Below are 21,959 nucleotides of genomic sequence, written 5' to 3'. Positions count from 1 at the left end.
TGAAGTATATTTATAATAGATGAGTAACAAACTTTTGCAGTTTATGATCCAGTTAATGACAAACAGATTTAGGCATAATATAGTAATTACTTTTTCAAAAAAGGCATGAAAACACTAGGTTATGAAAGCAAAGTAGGTCACCACTTCCAGAGCCATTATGCTCACAGTTCATTGAAGTATTGCTGCAGACATAAAATCGAAAACACCCTTCAATGGCAGTCAAAAGCATAAAACTCTGGGGCAAAAATCATCTATTCTATATAGAAGACAGAACTAGTCTTGAAGATCCACTAGCCAATGGGAAAATTTTAATATGGTTTATAATAAATATTTAAATCAGATATTAGGAGTGATCTTTATCTAAAAGAAGCTCACTTCTAGTTCATAAAACGGTAATCAGCTATGCTTTGAAGAAGCAAATCTGTTCATTCTTGCATGGGAAACTAAATACTTATAAACTTTTGAGATAGTTCTGTCCAGCTTGCTTTCTTCTAGAAGTGCTGGATCTCGATAAGGATTTTGCTAGGGACTGATAAAGTTCAAGTACAATATAATTAAAAGAAAGAAGCTATGCGGGATCATGCAATTCCAATTTATCCTTCCTTTTCCCAAATATCTATCTAAGGATAATGCTTATGGTAATAGTTCCATTATAGTCAGATTATAGACTGATTTGGTTACTAAAGAATTTAAAGTGGCAACATAAGTATTTTACCAGGCAATCTTGTATCGTGAGAGGCATCAGGTCAGAAGTCCTAATTTCAGGCAAAGGGTTATATTAGATATCTCAAGATATTTTGCAATCAATATAAACACTAGATTGAATTACCTGCTACAATGTATATTACTCTTTTTAAGCTGGCCAGTTTCTGGGAATGCTTTTTCCTGATAGATGTGGGCATTTCAGTGAGCAACATTCCTAGGATGATCCTGATTCATTCATCTATTTAGGAATAGCAATCTACCCAGATTGTTGAGACTAGACAGCCACTTGTCTAGAATGGTATAGCATTCTATACCTGCTTGTAGAGGGGGTGGACTAGAAGACTCCAAAGTACCTTCCAATTTGGTTATTTTTTTAAAAAAATATATTTTTATTGTATACATATATAAATATATATGTATAACATATAAAATATATTATAGTAAAATATATATAAATACATTGAATAGAGTGTAGTAGTCCTGGCATGCCACTTGCCATGAAACAAAGGTTAAAAACAAAATAACATATATACTATTTTAAACAGTGCTAGTGTTGTACAGTTATTTCTGACCATCATATTCTAGAATGTCAACTTATTTATCATTCTAATATTTACATTCTAATACATACATAGTATCTCTTTCCATGTCCACCTAGCCTGATTCTTTCGCATCCAACGTCTACTTCTGGTTTCTAACCATTAATAGAATCTATTCCAAGTAGCATAGTATTCTGTATCTCCTTTATCTTTTATTTTTAGGGTTAGTCTGTCCATTTCCGCACAGAATATTATCTTCCTTATCGTCTCCTCCTCTGAAGGGGTGTTTTCGCTCTTCCACTGCTACACATACTGCCAATTTGATTATTCTGTTAACTGTAGCAATGATCAGTAGGGAAAGGTGATAGCTTATGAGAGAGTGCTTGCAACTATGGGTTCGCAAATCAAATTATAAAGAACTATCCAGTGTGCCTATATTTATTTTATTTCTTCACAAAAAACATCACTATCATAAAAGGAAAACCAGAAAATGAATTTTGTCTATGATTTTTTTCAGCAATCATAATAGTGACAACATATTCAAAATTCTGTTTTGTATAATTTTGCAAGTTAGTAAAAGCAATGCTTTGAGAAATAAACAATGAATTGCATAAATATCTTATCACAGCTTTAAAAAACTTAATATAAATGCAAGATATGAGAAAGCTGAAGAAAAATGATTGCAGGTATTTAAAATAGCATAATTTAGGAGTTTTTCCTTGCCAGGAAAAGTGGCCTTTCTGCTTTTTCACAGAGACATGCTTTTTACACAATTGTTGTTTATTTATAATATGAATATTGCCTGAATTTCAGATTATTCTATATAACTAAATCAAGTGTAGCAGTTGTGGATGAAATGGTTTGCTCCTACAAAACAGTGAAACTCTTTTTAAAAGTAAAACAGGTGCATATTACAAACTGTACAGTGTACCAGAATGGCAATTTTCATGTCACTTTGTTAAGTAAGACTTTTTTCAAAATGTATTGTATTATTTTACATTTACGTTCAGCTGCAGAGCCTGCATGGTCTCTCCAATTTACACACATTTTCTCTTGCTGAAATTTTAATATCAAGGTAATATTAACTAAACAATATATTTTTGTCGAACAAATTATTAATGAAAAAAATAAATCCAGAAAGCTAATACTTAAAAGTTAAGCTTCAAAAAAATATATGTAAGCACTGTGAGGGCATATACAATATTTTTCAGAGTATAAGATGCTCTGGACTATAAGACCATCTACCTTTTTGGGGGAGGAAAATAAGAAAAAAAAATCTGCCTCTGCCTCCCAGCAATTGGCCTCCTTGTAGAAAACAGCCTGTTTCATTTTCATTTTCAGCACAGCCTGATTAGCACAAGAAAAAAAATCTGCCTCTGTCTCCCAGCAATTTGCCTCCTTGCAGCAAAGAAACCCCTGTCAATTTCAGCTTCAGCACAGCCAGATTGGCACAAAGAGCTGATTGTTGGTTGGATCAGGCTCCCAAAGATCAGCTGTTTTAGGCTGCAGGGATTGCCATAAACTATTGCTGCCTCCATGCATCCCATTTTCCAGAGAGCGGTGGGTGGGCAGGGCTACATTAAGTATATAAGATGTACCCAAATTTTCATCCTTTTTTATGCATCTTATACTCCAAAAAATATGGTATTTGATTTTACAGGAGAGCCCACTTTACTGTTTCATTAAGGATGGACTGAATTTAGTCCTTAGAGAAATAAGATATACTGAAGAATATTCAGCAAACTACCCTTGCAGTTTTCTTCTCCCATCACCACTCCCACTCCCACTTTTTATTTTTTATTTTAAATTCATATGTTCAGTAAATATAGAGAGCAGACCTTCACAACAAGGATGCCATCAAATTGTAAATTTGCATGTGATAGAAGCAGAAATTACATGAGGAATAATTATACTAAATTAAGTAATAATATAATTAAAATGTAATTTCAGTAATATTAAAATAATCAAATTCATTTACTTTAAATTTCCATTAAATCAAATGTAATGTTTGTCCTTCTCGTTCTCAATTTCTTGCCCTGCTCTACCTGTTTTTGGAAAGGAATTGTACCAATTTCATTTAAATTCTATTTTATCCAATTCCATTTTAAATTGTTTTTATCAGATTTTTAGTAATAATATGTCTGGAACTCTGCACTTTGATATGGTCCAAGGGCTAATCAATAAAGTAAAGGAAGGAAGGAAGGAAAGGAATTGTATACTGTAGTCTTTGCACAAACATTGTGAAATAAAAGGTATTTGCTTTTGGTGTGGATTGCAACAAAATACACAGAGAGACAAATTAGGGGTGCCCACCAATCTCCTTAAAGCTGCTTTGCTTAAATAGCAATATGATTAGTTTGCTTCAGATTGTTCTGTTTCAGTCTGTTTTAAAACTTCTAGCACTTGAGAAAAAGGCTCAAACTAGTTTAAATATCTGTTGTAGGAAGAGAGATGTTCCTTTTCTGATTACCCTCTTTCCACTTGAAAAGAAAACTAATAGGCACTAGGCATGCTGCCAACCCCACCCTTTATACCTTTCCTCTGTCTTGGAGCAAATGAGTCTACTAAACCAAGATTTTCACAATGTGTTTCATAGAATTCTATAGTTCTGTAAAAAGGTAATAGACCTCCATAGAGTTTAAGGGCAAAAAAACCCTCCACATTTGTAAACAGACAATTTTTCAGTCAATAGTTTTGTCTTTTGATCAAGGGTTCAGTACTTTTTTTTTAATTAACAGTTCTGCAGCCTGAAAAAAAATTGAAAAATCCTGTACTAGCCTAGGATGATCTTAGTAGTGTAACAGTAAGAATTAATTCAGCTTATTTACACTCTTCTACTTTTAGGTCATGTTAGTTAGTGTAAAAATTATGCAAAAAGGTAGAAATAAATGAGAAATTATCCCTTAAAACTACAAATAAATCCATATCGGCTCTATTATAAAGCTCATTGAAGAAATTTTAAAAAGAAAGAATGAAAATAGCAATAAATTAGACCCTAGAAGTAACTAAAATCCTATACTAAAAAGTTAGTCTAATTAAATCACTCTACTGAGAAGTTACTGAAATCAAATACATTTTGTTGTTCATCCTCAACTCAAATAATTAGGAACTCAGAAACAAAGAGGAACAACTAGGAATAAGAACAAAAAACATCTGACTTTTCAAATGAAATGAATCTGATAACAGTTATTTCATTTCTGAGTAATGAACTATAATACAGACAGAAATATAATAAACTATCAATATAACAATATTTTGAAAAATATTCAGTGAGTCATAATGACCAAAGAAGCAGTACAGTAACCTTCTTTTCAAATGTTCATGAATATTTGCAAAGTGATATGACTGAGAAATGACAAGAGATGATAGAAAAATGGAGCAGCAATTCCAGCCATATTAGATCTTTTAAGTAGGGTTGGCCAGAGGCAAGCAAACATATCCTTTTCCATCTGGCTACTGAATGTTCCAGTTGGATATCTGAATTATATTTAAGTATGTGTTCAGAGCTTTATCTGTGGAACATGGTCCCATAAACAATGCTTTCTAGTTTTGAAACTCAGCTTGGCTCATGATAGCTGCCTTTAAAAGTGACTCAGGCCTCTAAGGATAGGTCTTTTAGGACTGGGTGAAATCTAACTGGCAGGTGAAAGATGAGACACAGTCAGTAGAAATAATGTGTGGCCTTGACCCCTTGACTTCTTATTTGTAAGCCTATGTTAATTGAACTAACTAGATTTATAAAGCCACTTTGTTACTGAAAGAAATTTGCATCCAACTGATAGCCATGACAAAGAAATAAACATCACAAATATATGTATATGTACACACATAGCCTGGAAAGTCAGAATAAAATCAACTTGCATAAGAAAAACAGAAACAAGCAAGGCTACACGATATTGGATAGATAATTAATCAGAAGTTTTTGCAATTTCTTTACTAATGTTTCTTAAATGGAGAAAATGAGAATGGGAAATGATCTTTACATTTAAAAATGAATATTCACAAAACACTACCCTCTTGTGGCATTATGCTACTATGCGTACATGCGTGATTATTCTTTTTTTTTTTTAAGCACTGTAAGCCTTTTAAACAACTTTGTTAATATATATCAAGTAGAAGGTAATTCTTATATTTAAAAATTTGGAAGAACCCTCAACTATATCATCAAGTTACAGCAATGTATTTCTTCAGTTAATTTTTCTTTATACAATATTTCCAGAATATCATTGTGTTTTAGACTATGTTATTTAATAAGTGTATGTTTGACAACATACAGACTTACCCTGGCATTGGTCCATTTCCTGAAAGGCTGTAAACCTGACGAGGATTCAGAAGATACTGAAATTTCCTATAAATTCTATGGTTGGGGATAGAAAAAAATTGAATTTTATTGGCAACAAATTATGTTTTGGCAGTTCTACCACCTAATAATATGTTGGATTAAACAAAGTCATACCACATCCCACACTATGCTTACCAATGTTAATATTTCAGGATATATAGACCGATGAGCATGTTTATTCTGCATAATTTGTAAATATGGGCAAAATCAAGTAAATAAGATATCAAAGAACTAGTTAAGAAAGACCTTAAATTCATTTCTACATGATATACTGCAAACTGTTTTTCAAATTTTAGTTCATTTCAAAATCTATTTGCCATATATCAATAGCCTACCAAGCTGCAGAGCACTTTAAATCTTGATCCTGTTTATAGCAAAGATAGCATACCTGCAGACCCTGAGCCTTACAACTTCACTTTTGTTATTGCTGCCTAAAATTTTGTTCAATCAAACATTTTTGAATTCTATCACTAAATGAACATTTCTATATTTTTACAAATCTAAGAGAAGAGCCACAATTTAGGGATTCCATAATGACTTAAACAGAATTGAAAGACAGCTTGTAGTTCATAAATATTGCTTTCAGTATAAGATTTTATTGAATTTGGTCTTATCTAGATAACACCTGTTGAAATGCTAACACCCAGCTCCCTTGGAAGTAGCAAAATCAAAAAAGAACTAATATTATTGACTGTTTGGCAAGAATCATACTTTCATGTATAAGACAAAATATGCAGTCATGAATAACAAATACCAAAGTGTAACTTTTTTGATCCCTCACAATGGTTGGGGCAAATGTTTGGAACATTTTTGTTTTGAAGTCTTCAAAAATGAAGAAGATATGTGTGTAAGGCCTGCAGAAATTTAAGGCAATTGTATTATTACACAAAAAAGTCAACACAAATGTTCTGCTTTTTTTTAGTTGGAGTGGAGTTTAAGAAGCAAAGTGAGTGCCTTAAGCTTTAGCAAATTCAAGATAACCTTTTTTCCCAAAATCCTAAATTGGTCCCGTCCATTCTTGTGACACTAGGACATCTTTGATTTCAATCCATAAACTCTTCAGAAGTGAAATGCTTTAAAAGGCACAATATGTGATAATAAGCACATAAGTTTTACAATTGTATCTTGTATTACTTTAGATCAGTGGTGAAATGTAAAATTTGTTACTATCGGTTTGGTGGGTATGGCTAGGTGGGGGGGGGAGTTAATGTGACTGGGTGGGCATGGCCTTTTTTTTTTTACTTTTAAAAGCATTTTTTCTACAACCTCTTTGGCTGAAGAGGTTGTAGAAAAAATGCTTTTAAAAGATTCCTCTGACAATCCCAGCTGAGTTGCCTGATCATCAAAGGCTTTTCTTTTCTTTTCTTTTTTCTTTTCTTTTCTTTTAAAAGCATTTTTTTGCCTTTAAAAGAAAAGAAAAGCCTCTGAAGATCAGGCAACTCACCTGGGATCGTCAGAGGAGCCTTTAAAAGCATTTTTTTACAACATCTTTGGCCAAAGAGGTTGTAGAAAAACTGCTTTTAAAAGTTAAAAAAAAAACCCCCTGACGATCGTGCAGCTCAGCTGGGCATTGGGAGGAACAGGGATTTTTGCTATCAGTTCTCCGAACCACCCTCTGCCATCGCTACCAGATTGGGTGATCCGGTTTGAACCGGGAGCATTTCACCCCTGCTTTAGATCTTTTAACCATGTTTCTTTGTTCTTTAAAAAGGCCTCACCAAAATAAATCAAGCATTTGATTGATCTATTTCTTAAAGAATTCATAAGTATACAGGTAGTCCTCAACATACGACCACAATTGAGCCCAAATTTTCTGTTCTTTCCCTAACAATCTTCTAGGCGAGAAAAAGTCTTCTAGGCGAGAAAAAAGAAACCAAGGAAAAAAGGAAAGGAGGAAAGGAAACTATGCCATCTTTTTTGTTGCTTACTTTACACACACACACACCATGAATATGCAATCAGACCTCCCAAGAAATAATTCTTGTGATAATGTGGTCTTGGACAAGGAAGAAAAGACAAAGGAATACAGAGATCTGTTATTAGGAAAAAGAAAGAATAATAGTAAGAATATAAACTAAAGCGCTGATAGTTTAGCTATCCTTTAGATAAATATCTATTCTTCCTTTAAAAGGAAGACTGCAGAATCAACCAATATTTCAAGTCATGGAAAGTATCAAAAGTTGTTGTTGTTTTTTAAAGGAAAGGTGGCCAAAATTGTGTCATAACTGGAATATTCAAAAGGAACAGAAAGTCCAAGAAGTCACAAATCCAGAAGCATTATCAAGTAATGTTCCAAAGATACTGAAACATAAAGCCCAATAACCACAGTTAGTTATAATTAATAAAGCCCACTTGTAATGGAACTTCATAACTGTAGTCATAATATTTATTTTATAGGCTATATTTATTGTGGTCTATAAAATAAAACTGCTTCAATAAGCCAAGAGCTTACCAAGGATGGGGCAATTTTTCAATTTGAAACATATTCCAAACAAGAAAAGGATATAACTGTAGGTAAATAAATAAATGTAGAAATGAAACATAACCTAATTTAATTAACAAATTGGTCATAGTTCAACATCATTTTATTATTAACATTGTTCTATGTAATTAGCGTTAAGTAGCTTTGGAAAACAAAATGTAAAATACATGCATTCATTTTTTTTTCTCTTCAAAAAGTAATTAAATGAATTGGTTTTCTTCCTAAATCAAACTGATGTAAGCCCTTAGAAAGATTATCAAGAAACACATACCTTTCTCCTTGTTTTCCTCCACTTTTAGGGTTAACAAAAACTAGAAGTGGTTGAGTACCTGAAACTGGTGTGATCTAAATTTAAAGAATTCAAAGAAAAACAATTCAATTTTCTTCAGTATTTTATATTATATTACTAATGTAAATATACACACTAAGCTCTCAACACATACGTATGTGGTCTCATCCCAAAATCCCCAAAGCTTTAACCAAAAACTGTCTACTATTGACCTCACCCCATTCCTAAGACATCTGTAAGAGGCGTGCATAAGAGCACAAACGTGCCTACCGTTCCTGCCCTATTGTTTCCTTTCATTATATCCAATTAATATAGTTATTACATACTTATACTTATATATATGCTTATATATTATTATATAGTTACTTTCATGCTTATGCTTATATATACTGTTGTGACTAAATAAATAAATAAATAAATAAATAAATATAAATATGAAATAGACTCCTATACAGATGTTTGTGTGTGTGTGTGTGTGTGTGTGTTTATATACCACATAAATTCTAATCTGTCTCTCCATATATTTTCAATTAGCAATCTATTTATGAAAAATCAAGAGTATTAATGAAATATATTTCTAATAACCTTAATTTTAAGAGTGTGCCTAAAGATGTTTCCCTTCATATACCCTTGAAGTACAGCCTCTAGCAACTTGATTCTTCAGAAATGTAGACATCTACCGTTTGCACCAAATATTACACTATACACCATTCTGAACATCTCCAGTAAAATATTTTTGTCAGAAACTGAATAGAAGTATGTTGCATAAGCAAACAGCAAAAATATCCTCTATACATTTTATTCTTGAAGTTCCTAGAGCGAAATCAGACAATCCAAGAGTTTACCAAAGATAAGACAATTTTTTTGATGCAAAACAGATCTGCTTTTACTAATGGGTTTACACACAGTTTTGTCTATGTTAAATCCAAATAAAAGTGGAAGCCCTAACTTTTTCTGAAGAAGGAAAAACTACAGGTATGGGAATTCAGACAGGATTCAGTGAGCACAATTTGGGCAGTCACTACATTGATGAGAGGAAGATCTATGAGGCATATACAGTTCTGTGTAGATAAAATCACAGCTTTTTTCAACAACTGTCACATCTTTAATGCTTATTTAGAAATGTAATCAATGTTATTTATTTAGTTTAATTCCAGGATTGTTTATTCCTGTGAATGAAGCATAAACCAGTGGTTCTCATTGTGACAAAGATTGACTGTCTCTTAGAACTCTCTATGGGTTCAGATTAATTAATGAGACTCATCTTAAGCTTATACATGATATATTACTTCCTCTAATTAGAAATAATAAACCTGATCATTATGCTGGTTAAGCTGGAAAGAAATAAGATGAATGTGCTTAACTATGATTAATAACAGTTGCACCTAAGAAGTGATCCCCTCTGCCACTGAGTTGCCTGCATAGTCCTTTATGACTATGCTTTTTAATATTTTTCATACTAAAAAGCTTCATGGATAAAATATTCCTTCCATATTGAACATTATTAGATGAAAATATATTACCTATTTTTTATATATAATGAAGAATTGGCAGAAGAGAAAATCTCAATTTATTGCCAGTTTTCTACGTAAAATTTAAATAATTTAAATAAATAACTTAAACAGTGGCAGATATTTCAAAACTTAAATCAAGATTCATATAATATAATAGTATCCTTTATTAAAATGGTTATATAGAAACATAAGCACATTATGTGCTTGTATAAATAAAATCTTTGTGTGAGTGTGTGTTATTTTTTTAAAATTCTTTTTCTCCTTTCTCCTTTCTCCTTTTTCTTTTCTACTTAATCAAAACATTTTTTTAAAAAAAATAACTTATTCTTTTTACTTGTTGCAATGAGGATATTACAGTATCTATACTGTGATATTTTTTTCTGTTGAAATTACAGATAATTACAAATTATCCTAGAATCTTAGTTATGATATTCTTTTCCTTCCTAAAAGATTTTGTTCTGGTTGTTAACTGTTTACTTATATTGAGGATCAATCGTATGCTTCAGATAATTACTTATATATAGATAGTTCTTATCTTACAATTTTGTAACAGAATTTCTGTCACAAAACAATGTGCTCATTTAATGAGCTGTGCTGGATTTTACAACCTTTTTTATTATCATTAAGCTAATCATGAAGTTGTTAAGAAAATCTTTCTTCCCTTATTGATACTGCTTGTCAGAAGCCAGCTGGGAAAGTCAGAAGTGGCAATCATGCAATCCTGGGATACTGCAACTGTCATAAACATATGTTGTTTTTCGAATACCCATATAGCATCATGTGACAGCAGGGAACCTACAATGGTCATAAAAGTGAGCATTGGTCATAAGGCTTTTTTTTTTCAGTGCCACTGAAACTTCAGTCACTAAACAATCATAAATTGAGGGCTTCAGGTACACAATTTAATCCCTACATCAGCTTTATTTAAGAGGTTATTATTTACCGGAGTTATTTTATGAGTATCTTTTTTTTAAAAAATAAATCCTTGTATCAAATAATTATTCAGGGAGTAATACAATCTTAGGTATAGGATGGCAGAACAAATTCGACATGCAAGTGTGCTTTAAAAATAGAAACTCCACATATACAAAACTGGGGTTTCAGTTAGCAGTAATCAGGAAAGGGAAGGCATCTTTATAATACATATCTCAAAAAGAGATAATTAAAGATAGACTTAGCCTAATTACACAAGAAGAAATAGTGCAAAAAATTAGAACAACCAAACAAAACTACTTTGAAAATGCTAACAAACCGGGGAGAGGGTTGGCCTACAAATTAAAAAAAGTAAAAGAAAAGAAACTAATACAACAACTAGAAGATGAAAAAGGGATAGCAGACCATGAGAAGGAAGAAACAGAAAATATAGCAGTAAAATATTACCAAAATTTATATAGTCAGGAGAACACAGAGAAGGATGACATTAAAAGATATCTACAGCAAAGAAACCTTCCAACCTTATCAGAAACCGCAAAAGAAACATTAGATAGAAAAATGTTAGAATTAAAAAGGGCAATTCAAAAACAAAAAAGCAATAAAACACCGGGTCCAGATGGAATTCCAGTGGAATTTTACAAAGTATTACAAGAACCACTGGAGAATTTACTTTTACAAACATACAACAAAGTACTAGAGCAAGCAATGATACCAAAATCTTGGATGGAAGCATTGATAACCTTAATTCCCAAAGATAACGTGGAAAGGAAAAAAATCCAAAATTATAGGCCAATTTCACTGCTGAATGCTGACTAAGATATTTATGACAATAGTGGCAGAAAGGATGAAACATATATTAAATGAAATCATACAATCAGATCAGAATGGATTCTTACCCACCAGACGCATAAAAAATAATATAAGAACGATAATGAATACATTAGAATATTATGAAACACATCCGGAGAAACAAGCAGCTTTGATATTCCTCGATGCTCAAAAACATTCGAAAACTTAAATTGGGATTTTTTTTAATTAACTAACTAGGAGTAATGAATTTTGGCAAGAAATTTATTAGAACAATTACAGCAATATACTCAAATCAGAAAGCAAAAATACTATTAAATGAAAAAACAACAGAAGGCTTCACCATAACAAAAGGACTCAGACAGGGATGCCCCCTATCTCCTCTGCTATTTATTTTTTTAATAGAAGCACTGTTGCAACAAATTAGATAGAATCAGGAAATTAAAGGATTAAAAATTAGAGTACAAGAATATAAAGTACAGGCCTTCACAGATGACTTGGCATTTATTAATCTAAGGGATTTATTAATTCCTTAGAGAAGGGATTAATACTACTACAGGACATAAACCAATTTGGCAAAGTGGCAGGGCTTAAAATAAACAAAGAGAACACTAAAATAACCAAAAATTTAACTAAAAGAAAAAAATGAAGAACTAGAGGAGAAAATGGGAATTTTAAGATAAGAAATTTAAATATATGGGAATATGGCTATCAGCAAAATGTAGTACGATAAAAGAGGATAATTATAATGTATTGATAAAACAAATACAAAAAGATTTGAAAAATTGGAATAAATTACAGATAACACTAATTGGCAGAATTTCAACAATCAAAATGAACATATTACCCAAATTGCTACACCTTTTTCAAACAATACCAGTAAAATTAGAGAAGAATTTTTTCAAACAAATAAAATATCATCCAAATTTATATGGGCAGGTAAAAAAACCCGCATTAAATTTAAACTTTTACAAGACAATAGGAATCACTGGGGTTCTGGCCTCCTGGACTGGGAGCTCTACTACTAGGCAGCAGTCCTGACATGGTTAAGAGATTGGATTCAACTTAAAAACAAAAGAATATTAATGCTAGAAGGACATGATCTCCAATTAGGTTGGCATGGGTTTCTATGGGAAGGTAAAAATAAAACACATTCATATTTTCAGAGGCACATAATAAGGAACTCTCTATACAATGTCTGGGTAAAGATTTTAAAAAATCACTATACAAAAATCCCAAATTTATCGACAATGGAGACAATGACACACCCAAATACAATAGACCTCAGTAAAATGGTAAGATATTCAGAAATTTTAAATGAGAAAGGAGAATTAAAACCAGTGCAAACGTTGAAAACACAAGGAATAAATATAGAATGGTGGCCCTACCTACAAATCAAAACAAGACTAAAAAAAGAACAATTCAGCATATATGAGAAATAATTGGAGTTGGACAAAATTTTACTAGGAACGGAAGGAAAAATGATTACAAAATTATACAATTTTTTTACTAAGATATAAAATGTGGGAAGAAATTGTAAAAGAAACGATCATTAGTTGGGCCATGAACTTTAGCCACAACATAGAGTTAGAATAATGAGACAAACTATAGGAAAGGAACTACAAACTCAAGACAGCAGTTGCCTACAAAGAAAACCTCTATAAAATGTTTTATAGATGGCATTTGCCACCAGTGAGATTGGCCAAGATGTACCCAAATTTATCACCCAATTGTTGGAGATGCAACCATAAATCCGGAACATTCTATCATATGTGGTGAACGTGCCCCATCACAAGGAAGGATTGGTGTAAAATTCAAAAATGGTTGGAAGAAATTACAAAGCAAAAAATATTTTTGAAACCTGAACTGTTTTTATTAGGAATACTGGAGCCGAAAATGAACAAAAACCTTCAATACATTATACTATACATACTCACCACAGCAAGAATCACATTTGCAATAAACTGGAAACAAAACAATGTACCCTCCAACAAAATAGTAATTAGGAAAATTCTCAAATGCTCAGAGATGGATAAAAAGTCTATGGAATTGAAAAAGAGGGAGCATTCGGACTATTATGAAACATGGAATAAAATGTACAGTTGGCTTGAAAATAGAAACCAGAACAGGAAAAGTTTAATTTAATACTGATGAAACTTAAATTGGAGCAACTGAATAACATTAAATAAAGAGATGTAAATATAAACGAATATAAATGTGTAGATAAGAACAACAAATATTATAATGTTTATATATATATATATATATATATATATGTATATATATATATATATATATATATATATATATATATATATATATATATGTTTTCTCGCGTAAATTGGAAGTGTCTTGGCGGCGTTTGGCGAAGTCTCATTAAATCATCTTCAGGCTTCAGCCGTGCTTCTGGGAGCAATGCTCCCAGAAGCCAACTAAGCCTGAAGATGACGAATGAGACTTCGTCAGCACCCAAGACACTTCCAATTTTACGCGTGAGAAACCCCGAATAACCAAAGACCTACATATATATATATATATATATATATATATATATATATATATTTGTTTTCTGAGGTTTTCACGGGTGTTTGTATATAGGTCTTTGGTTGTTCGGGTTTTCTCCCGTGTAAAATTGGAAGTGTCTTGGCGACGTTTCGACGAAGTCTCATTCGTCATCTTCAGGCTTCAGGCTTCAGCCGTGCTTCTGGGAGCAATGCTCCCAGAAGCACGCTGAAGCCTGAAGATGACGAATGAGACTTCGCCGAAACGCCACCAAGACACTTCCAATTTTACGCTGGAGAAAACCCGAATAACCAAAGATCTATATATATATATATATATATATATATATATATATTTGTTTTCTGAGGTTTTCACGGTGTTTGCATATAGGTCTTTGGTTGTTCGGGTTTTCTCCGTGTAAAATTGGAAGTGTCTTGGCGGCGTTTGAAGTCTCATTCGTCATCTTCAGGCTTCAGCCGTGCTTCTGGGAGCAATGCTCCCAGAAGCGCAATGAACAATGAATCGTCAGCATTCACTATGGGAGAAACCAACAACCAAAGACCTATATATATATATGTGTGTGTGTGTGTGTGTGTGTGTGTGTGTGTGTGTTTGTGTGTTGGAGCAACGCTATTATACTACTATTGAGAAGTAAATAGAAATGATAGAATAGAGAACTACAAAAGCAAAATACATATGTCAATACGGAATGCTGTAAAATTACCATTGACAGTATGTAATATTCAATAAGTTATGTTTTGATGTGGGTTTTTTTATGTATGTGTGGTTGTTTTCTGTGTTATTTTTTAAAGACAAACTGTTTAATAAAAATTATTTTTAAAAAATAAAAATAGAAACTCTACATATACAAATTGGGGTTTCAATTAGCATTAATCAGGAAAGGGAAGACATCTTTATAATATATAACTCAAAATTTATTATGGATTTAGGAGAAAAACAACAAATTTCATGCTAAAATCTTTACTATATATAGTACACTGTAGATTTACGTATAAATACTGTACTTGGCTTAATGTACTGTGTATTGTTCTAAACAACTAAAATGATAAGGTATCTAGAAAATGATAAGGTATTCAGATATAATGAATGGCTACTCCATTATATTTTTTAGCTTAGAAAGAAAGTAAACGAAAGGACAAATAATAATACATGGAAAATATTGACAGAAGTTTTTATCCATCTTCCTTAGAATCATCAATTAATATTGATGATTCTAAGGAAGAATATTGGGAGATTTAGAACTGATAAAAGTCAGTTCTACACATAAAAGTCCTTCACATAGTACATATTGGAACTATGGAATTCACTGACACTAGCTATGCGCTAGCCATCAAATTATATGCTTTTGAAGAAATTTCAAAATTTCTTCAAAATTTCAGACAGTATTGGGCTATACAAGCATATGAGCAATGTAGGATGCTGTGAACTGCAACAAAATAGTCCTGAGAGATCTGCTGTGTCCCTTGGAACATTCCAGGATTCCATAGTGAAATCTTGGGTGTCTTAAAGAATGTTGAAAGGGATGGCGCTAACCTCACTTCCAGGAGGAGAAGATTTCATAAGGTGAACATCATAGCAGAGACAGCATACCTCCTTGGGCCTGCCAAGAGTAATTCATCGGCTTATGGGACCCACAGCACACTGCTCTGGTGGGACAAGCATATAGAATCATGGAGACAAAGTAGCTCCATCCCATACCATAAAAGGCTTGAAAGTCAAAACCAGCATTTTGAATTGGACTTGGGAGCAATCAAGTATTTTGATACAGATGCTGATGTCCAAAATAGTCAATAGTGTGAATTGGTCATTCACACTATTGGTGAATTTCCCCCCCACCCCCCCACATCAAATGGACACATGTCATCATTCTATTTTTTCCTCCATTCAATTTTGCAAGACTTTGCCAAGTTGGACATGGCCACACTTTTCAGTCCTGTGGGGCCTTATAAAAGAATATCCTTCTACATCAGTTCTTATACCCATATGGGAATAACTCTAAGAAATCCTGTACAACAAGCAATTATTTTACTCTCTTTACAAGGAATCTCATATCCCCTCATATTCTATCCCATTACAAAGCTTAACTGTTGTTTCTTTGACTGAATAGGATTCCGACACACAATCACAGATTGCTCTAAGTGGCTCTGTTTTATTCAGCCATTTAGACAGAAGAATAATACTAATCTTGGCAATCAACATTATAGGTAGCCCTTGACTTACAACAGTTCCTTTAATGACCATTCAAAATTACAACAGCTCTGGGAAAAGTCAGCTGGGATTGTTTTTCACATTTACAACCATTGCAACATCCACAAAGTCACATGATCAAAATTCAGATGCTTGGCAACTGATTGATATTTATTATGGATGCAATGTGCTGGGGGTCATGTGATCCCCTTTTGCAACCTTCTGGAAAGCAGTCAGTGGGGAAGCCAGATTTACTTAACAACCAAGTTACAAACTTAAGAACTGCAATTATTCACTTAACAATTGTGGCAAGAAAAGTCGTATTATGGGGGAAAACTCATTTAACGAATATCTCACTTAGTAGCATAAATTTTGGGCTCAATTGTGTATATAAATCAAGGATTACCTGTATTTTATTATTGCTGTTTTGTTAGTTTTGCATTTTATATGTACTTATTTATATCTAAAGATTTTAGGCCAGTGTGTTTTTCTGTACATCTAGTATACATATTCATTGTATATTAGGTATGTTTCCTGATTCTAAGACCATAATAAAGATTAACCAGGAAATGCCTATTGCCTTGCTGTCTGTTGTGTCTTGCCTGCTCTCACCGCAGCCGGTGTCTGCTTATCTGCTTCTGAACGCTGAAGAATGTCCTCCCGGCCCCAGCCCTGGCTCCATGCCCAGACAGGCTGAGGAGGGGGCATCTCCCGGCCCCAGCCCTGGCTCCATGCCCAAGCAGGCTGCAGAGGAAGGAGCACCCCCCGGTCCCAGCCCTGGCTCCATGCCCAGGCAAACGGAGCAGCTAGACTCCTTCCCCTCCTCCACAGCATGTGAGCTTGAGGAAAGTTTATTTCCAACAGCTGCTGATTGGAGTGACCCTCGCATCAGAAGACTGGATAGGCGGAGGCAACAGAAGGAAGGGAGGGGCAGGCCTTAATGAGTGCTGAGTCATGGAGCCACACCCCATGGCCTATATAAAGGATCTGCTTTCTGGCAGTCTCTGAGTCAGGCAAAGTCAAACTTATTTTGCTGAAGTCACTTTCTGGTCTCCTGCCTGCTCTGAGGACTTTGCTAGGACTTTGGGCAGAACTGCAGAGGCAAGCCTGATTCGGATTTCCCTGACCCGGCTGTCAGCGGAGGAGTGGGACATGACACTGTCCATGCCTGCAAGCTTCCTGAATATACCCATTTATTCCGCATGACACAGAATAATAGACTTTGACCTAAACTAAATTTTATTTAGTGTAATTTAGCAGGACATAATTTATATTCTAATGACTCATATCTTAGCTGAGGCTCTATTTTACCAAATATTCAACCATCCAAGACAACAGCTGGAATAAATTAATTGATCAGAATGTACATGCCAATACAGCTGTGAATAATATCCATTAAATAATTTACGTTATTATAAGTAATTAATTAATAAGTTTGAAAGCAAGATGTTCTACCAATTTTGAAAAGCAGGCATGAAAGTCCTGTGCAGATGGCATTCCTAGAAAAAGAACTATATCTGTTTCACTGTGTACCATTTATAAACATTATAAAAAAATGTTCTCTCTAATGTTAGTAGTCTATATTTCTTTCATTCTAACAAAAGATCCATGGAGACACCTGGAGGTTATTTTGTTCTTTAAGTACAAGAGAATAATGTAATTTTATAAATAATGTTATAATTAGACATATGGCAAAAATATCATAGGTACAAAGTCAGCCATTCTTTACATTAGTATCTACATTATTAAACATACCAATATTTTCAACAGAGATCTCATATATGCAGAAGCATATATCCTTTTATATACAAACTCAGGGAAGAATTTTAGAAAGTGAAGATGAATGTTCATTGTACAATGTGATACTGCTCATTGTACAGATGCCTTGCTTTTATCTGTGATCCAACTGGTGACCAAATTTAACTTTCATTCTGTAACTATAGAAAACATTTTAATAGTAACTATACAAATATTTAAAAATGACAATGGAAAACCACACCTGAAGGCCTTGACCATCAATAGTGAGAGAATTTGCTCTCTGCATCTTGCTTCGATCAACTATTTTGTTTGTTTGTTGACAGCTACTTTTTTCTTTTTTCATTGTTGCTTGGCGTTCCTAAAAAGGAGGTCAGAAATAATAGATTAGTATGTTAAATATGTTACTGTGGTAGAAATGGAAAAATCCCATTCAACAATGATGCATTCAATCACTGTTTCAGTGATAATGAGTTCAGTGATTGCAATCAAATTAAATGAAGTCCAAATTCACATACATCTATTTATGTATCTAGACATAATAGCAGTTAGATAATAGATAGATGATAATTATTTTTTCACAATAAGAACTAATGCAATGGTGTGAAATTGGTGATACCATGTGAGGCCATGATCAAGCTTCTTAAATAAAATTAATTAGAGAAAGTCTACCCCATTGTCTTGACAACAAAAACACTGAAGATCACAATTGTTTTATAATCTGAAAACTTCAAAAAGATTTATTGCAATATAATCTCTTTTCCTTATTATATAGCACAATTGTGTGTGTGTGTAAAATTTGAAATAATTGAGAAGTTAAACTAAAAGCATGTAAAAATGATAACAGGTTTTTATTTTAACTTATCTAGAAAAATTAGCAGTTCCTTTCAAAAAATGATATTCTATTTGCAAACCAAGATAGTTCAGAATTGCTTGCCACACTGGCAATTATACTTAAACAAAATAATAGTATCAGTGGTAATAACTGGCATTGGCTGTATTTTATCATGTTTTGAGTAAAATGTTGTGTTAAACTGAAAAAACAACAACACCAAAGTAAACATTGCTGTACATTATTTGATTTAAATCCAGACTTTTTGGGGGAGGGGGGCATGTTGAGCTAGCTAATGACTTCTTAAATTTCATCTCCACAATAGATTTATGCTAGGAGACAGTGGCTAAATAAAGTCCCTCTTATTCTTCACATAGCTGCACAATATGTATGCATTAACAGAAAAAAAAATGTGTACTTCATGTTAATTCTTTATTGAAATATCTATAATTTGTAATCACTATATAGTCCAAAGTAGTTCAAAACAAGTCTATGAAACAGAAAAGCATTAAATAAAAATAACATAAGTGTTAGTATTTTTGTGTTTAAAAAGTGTCAATCAAATCTCTTTTTTTCAAAAAGAGATGAAATATAATAATATCATAGAATGGTGTGTTGCAGGTAAATCTATTACTAAAGTACTACCAAGTCATGATCTGTAAGCCAAGTGATTACTAACAATTCTACCACTAAACATAATGGTCTTCTTCTGCAGAAGCAAGAGTGCTGCAATAGAGCCAGACTCATAGTGACAAATGAAAAATACACTGAATTTCCTCCTTTAGCATTACCAATATAAGATCAACATTTAAACATGATCTATTCATCTATTCATAAATTCAAGACCTTATATACTATTAGTTTTAACTTAAATCAATCCATTGTAGGATGGAGTCTGTCAAGGTTCCAGAAAAACCTCTTCTGCATAAAAAAAACTCAGAAGCCATTGTTTTCCAGAGTTCTTTACTAGCATGAGGAAACTGGCACACGATGAGTGAAATTCCAAAACTGAATTTCCGGATTCTTTTCCCCAGTTATACAAACCCCAAGAGTCCCACCCCATGACCCCTTTGATGGTCACATGGTCCCACGTTCTCCCAGTTCATTCGAATATCTTCTTGCCACTCTTCCTGCAGATGTGAACACCATCCGACCTTGACCGCTGGAAGAATGTTACCATACCCCTCAGCCCCCCTTCCTCCCCTCAGGGGAAAAATGTGGCAGCGTCTGGAACCCTAAAGTCTAATATGTTTCCAGGCCTGACAGGGGTCCCCCCTTGGAAAAGAAGCTATATCCTGGGAAAGAAAACAAAGAGTCGATAAAGAAGATTGTCAGTGGTCCACACTTCCCTTCTACCCCCCACCCCCTCCAAGAGGTTTTTTCGGTTTGTCAGGGAAAGTGTCGTGAAATTGTTTAATCAAATTGTCCGCATTTACTTTCCAACTTTTGACCCAAGTAGATTCAGATAATGGATATCCCTTCCAGTGGACTAAATATTGTAATTGACCTCTATATAGTCTAGAGTCAAGGATTCTTGATTCTTGATTTCATAGTGGGTGTTGTGACCCAGGTTCCTGGACCCAGACTCCTGGACTCGGATGATTCAGAAAGTGAGGGAGAAGACCTGGCAAGCCCTGCTTCTCTTGAGCCCTCTCCCTCCCTGGCACCCACTCAAAGGGAGGAGGAGGGGCCGGCAAGGCCTGATTCTCTGGAGCCTTCTTCTGATTTGGCAACGCCCCAAGAACAGTTTTGGAGTGATGCAAGGCTGCGGAGGCATGACCGACGCGCGCAGCAGAAACAGCGTTGGGAGGAAGCCAAGTCATGATTGTCATGCAGTGACATCTGCAGAGACTATAAATAGGAGGCGGGACTTCCTGGTTTTTTGTCTTGGACAAAGCAATGAATTTGGGCGGGCAAACTATCAATGGAGGGAAGAATATATTCGTGAGTAATTCTGGCCTTATCTATAATTTCCTCGTTATCTCCAGAAACTTGGCAGGCCCGTGGGTAGACGTGGCCAGGACATGTATCTATGTAAATAAAAGGAGAAAAGGAGGCCTCTGACTGACTCTTTGCTGGGAGTATTGGGGGGGGGAAACAGAACAGTTTGTCCAAGACCTGACTAAAACATCTTCCACCAAAGATGGACCAGCAGCAGGTACAGCAGCAGTTACAGCAGCTACAAGCGGCTAATCAACAGCTCCAGCAGCAAGTGGCTCACTTGGCAGGCCAACTTGCTGCCGGGAATGTGCCTGCAGCCCCCCTCCCACTCCTCCTCCTCGTCGCAAGTGCCCGATAACCGTGCCGGATAAGTTTTCTGGGCAGCCTGAGATGTTCCCGACCTTCTTGGGACAGTGCCAGCTCTACATGGCTATGCGGCCAGAGGATTTCCCAGATGACCGGGCTAAGGTGGCCTTCGTGATTAACCTTCTTTCCGGCTCGGCTGCTCGATGGGCCACGCCCCTCTTGCTCCAGGACAGCCCCCTGCTGGCGGACCAACAGCGTTTTTGGCAGCACCTGCGCACCATGTACGAGGACCCCGTTCGAATGCTGACGGCAACCAGGCGCCTTAAGGAACTCCGTCAAGGGAAACGCCCCCTGCAGGAGTACATCGCCGAATTTCATCTTTTGTGCCAGGACTCTGACTGGAATGATGCAGCGCTGGTGGACGCGTTCCAGGAGGGACTCTCAGAGGAATTGCAAGACGAGCTGGCCCGGGTGGAGGCGCCGCGGACCCTCGACAACTTGGTGCCCCTTTGTCTCCGCCTCGATGCCCGTCTGCAACGGCGACCGTCCCGTCGCACCCCCCGGGACCCGCCGTTGACATCTGCACCCCCACTCCCTGCACCACCAGCTCCCCGGGTCGCCCCATGTTTTGTAACCGCTGCGGAAGAGCCCATGGAGTTGGGAGCGGCCAGACCTCGCCTGACAGCCCAGGAGCGGAACCGGAGGCGCCAAGGGGGATTGTGCCTGTACTGTGGGGAGCCCGGCCACTTCGCCGCTTCTTGCCCCAGAAAGCGAAGTGGGGCACGCCCGCCGGTCCCCGAATCA

At 35.0% G+C, this 21,959-nt stretch overlaps 1 protein-coding gene across 1 annotated transcript in view; it reads right to left on the bottom strand.

Moving 5' to 3' along the window:
- The window catches only part of DGKB (diacylglycerol kinase beta), a 332,776-nt gene that overhangs the window by 237,245 nt on the left and 73,572 nt on the right, over positions 1-21,959 (bottom strand). The window contains exons 12-14 of the mRNA XM_058182793.1: positions 18,321-18,437; positions 8,340-8,413; positions 5,527-5,601 (exon numbers count right to left, since the gene is read on the bottom strand). Coding sequence (XP_058038776.1) covers positions 5,527-5,601; positions 8,340-8,413; positions 18,321-18,437 — 266 coding nt within the window. The remainder of the gene's footprint in view (positions 1-5,526; positions 5,602-8,339; positions 8,414-18,320; positions 18,438-21,959) is intronic.

Source organism: Ahaetulla prasina, chromosome 4, assembly GCF_028640845.1.
Source record: "Ahaetulla prasina isolate Xishuangbanna chromosome 4, ASM2864084v1, whole genome shotgun sequence".
NCBI lineage: Eukaryota > Metazoa > Chordata > Lepidosauria > Squamata > Colubridae > Ahaetulla > Ahaetulla prasina.
The sequence above is the reverse complement of the archived record's forward strand: the minus strand, read 5'-3'. Positions and strand labels throughout refer to the sequence as shown.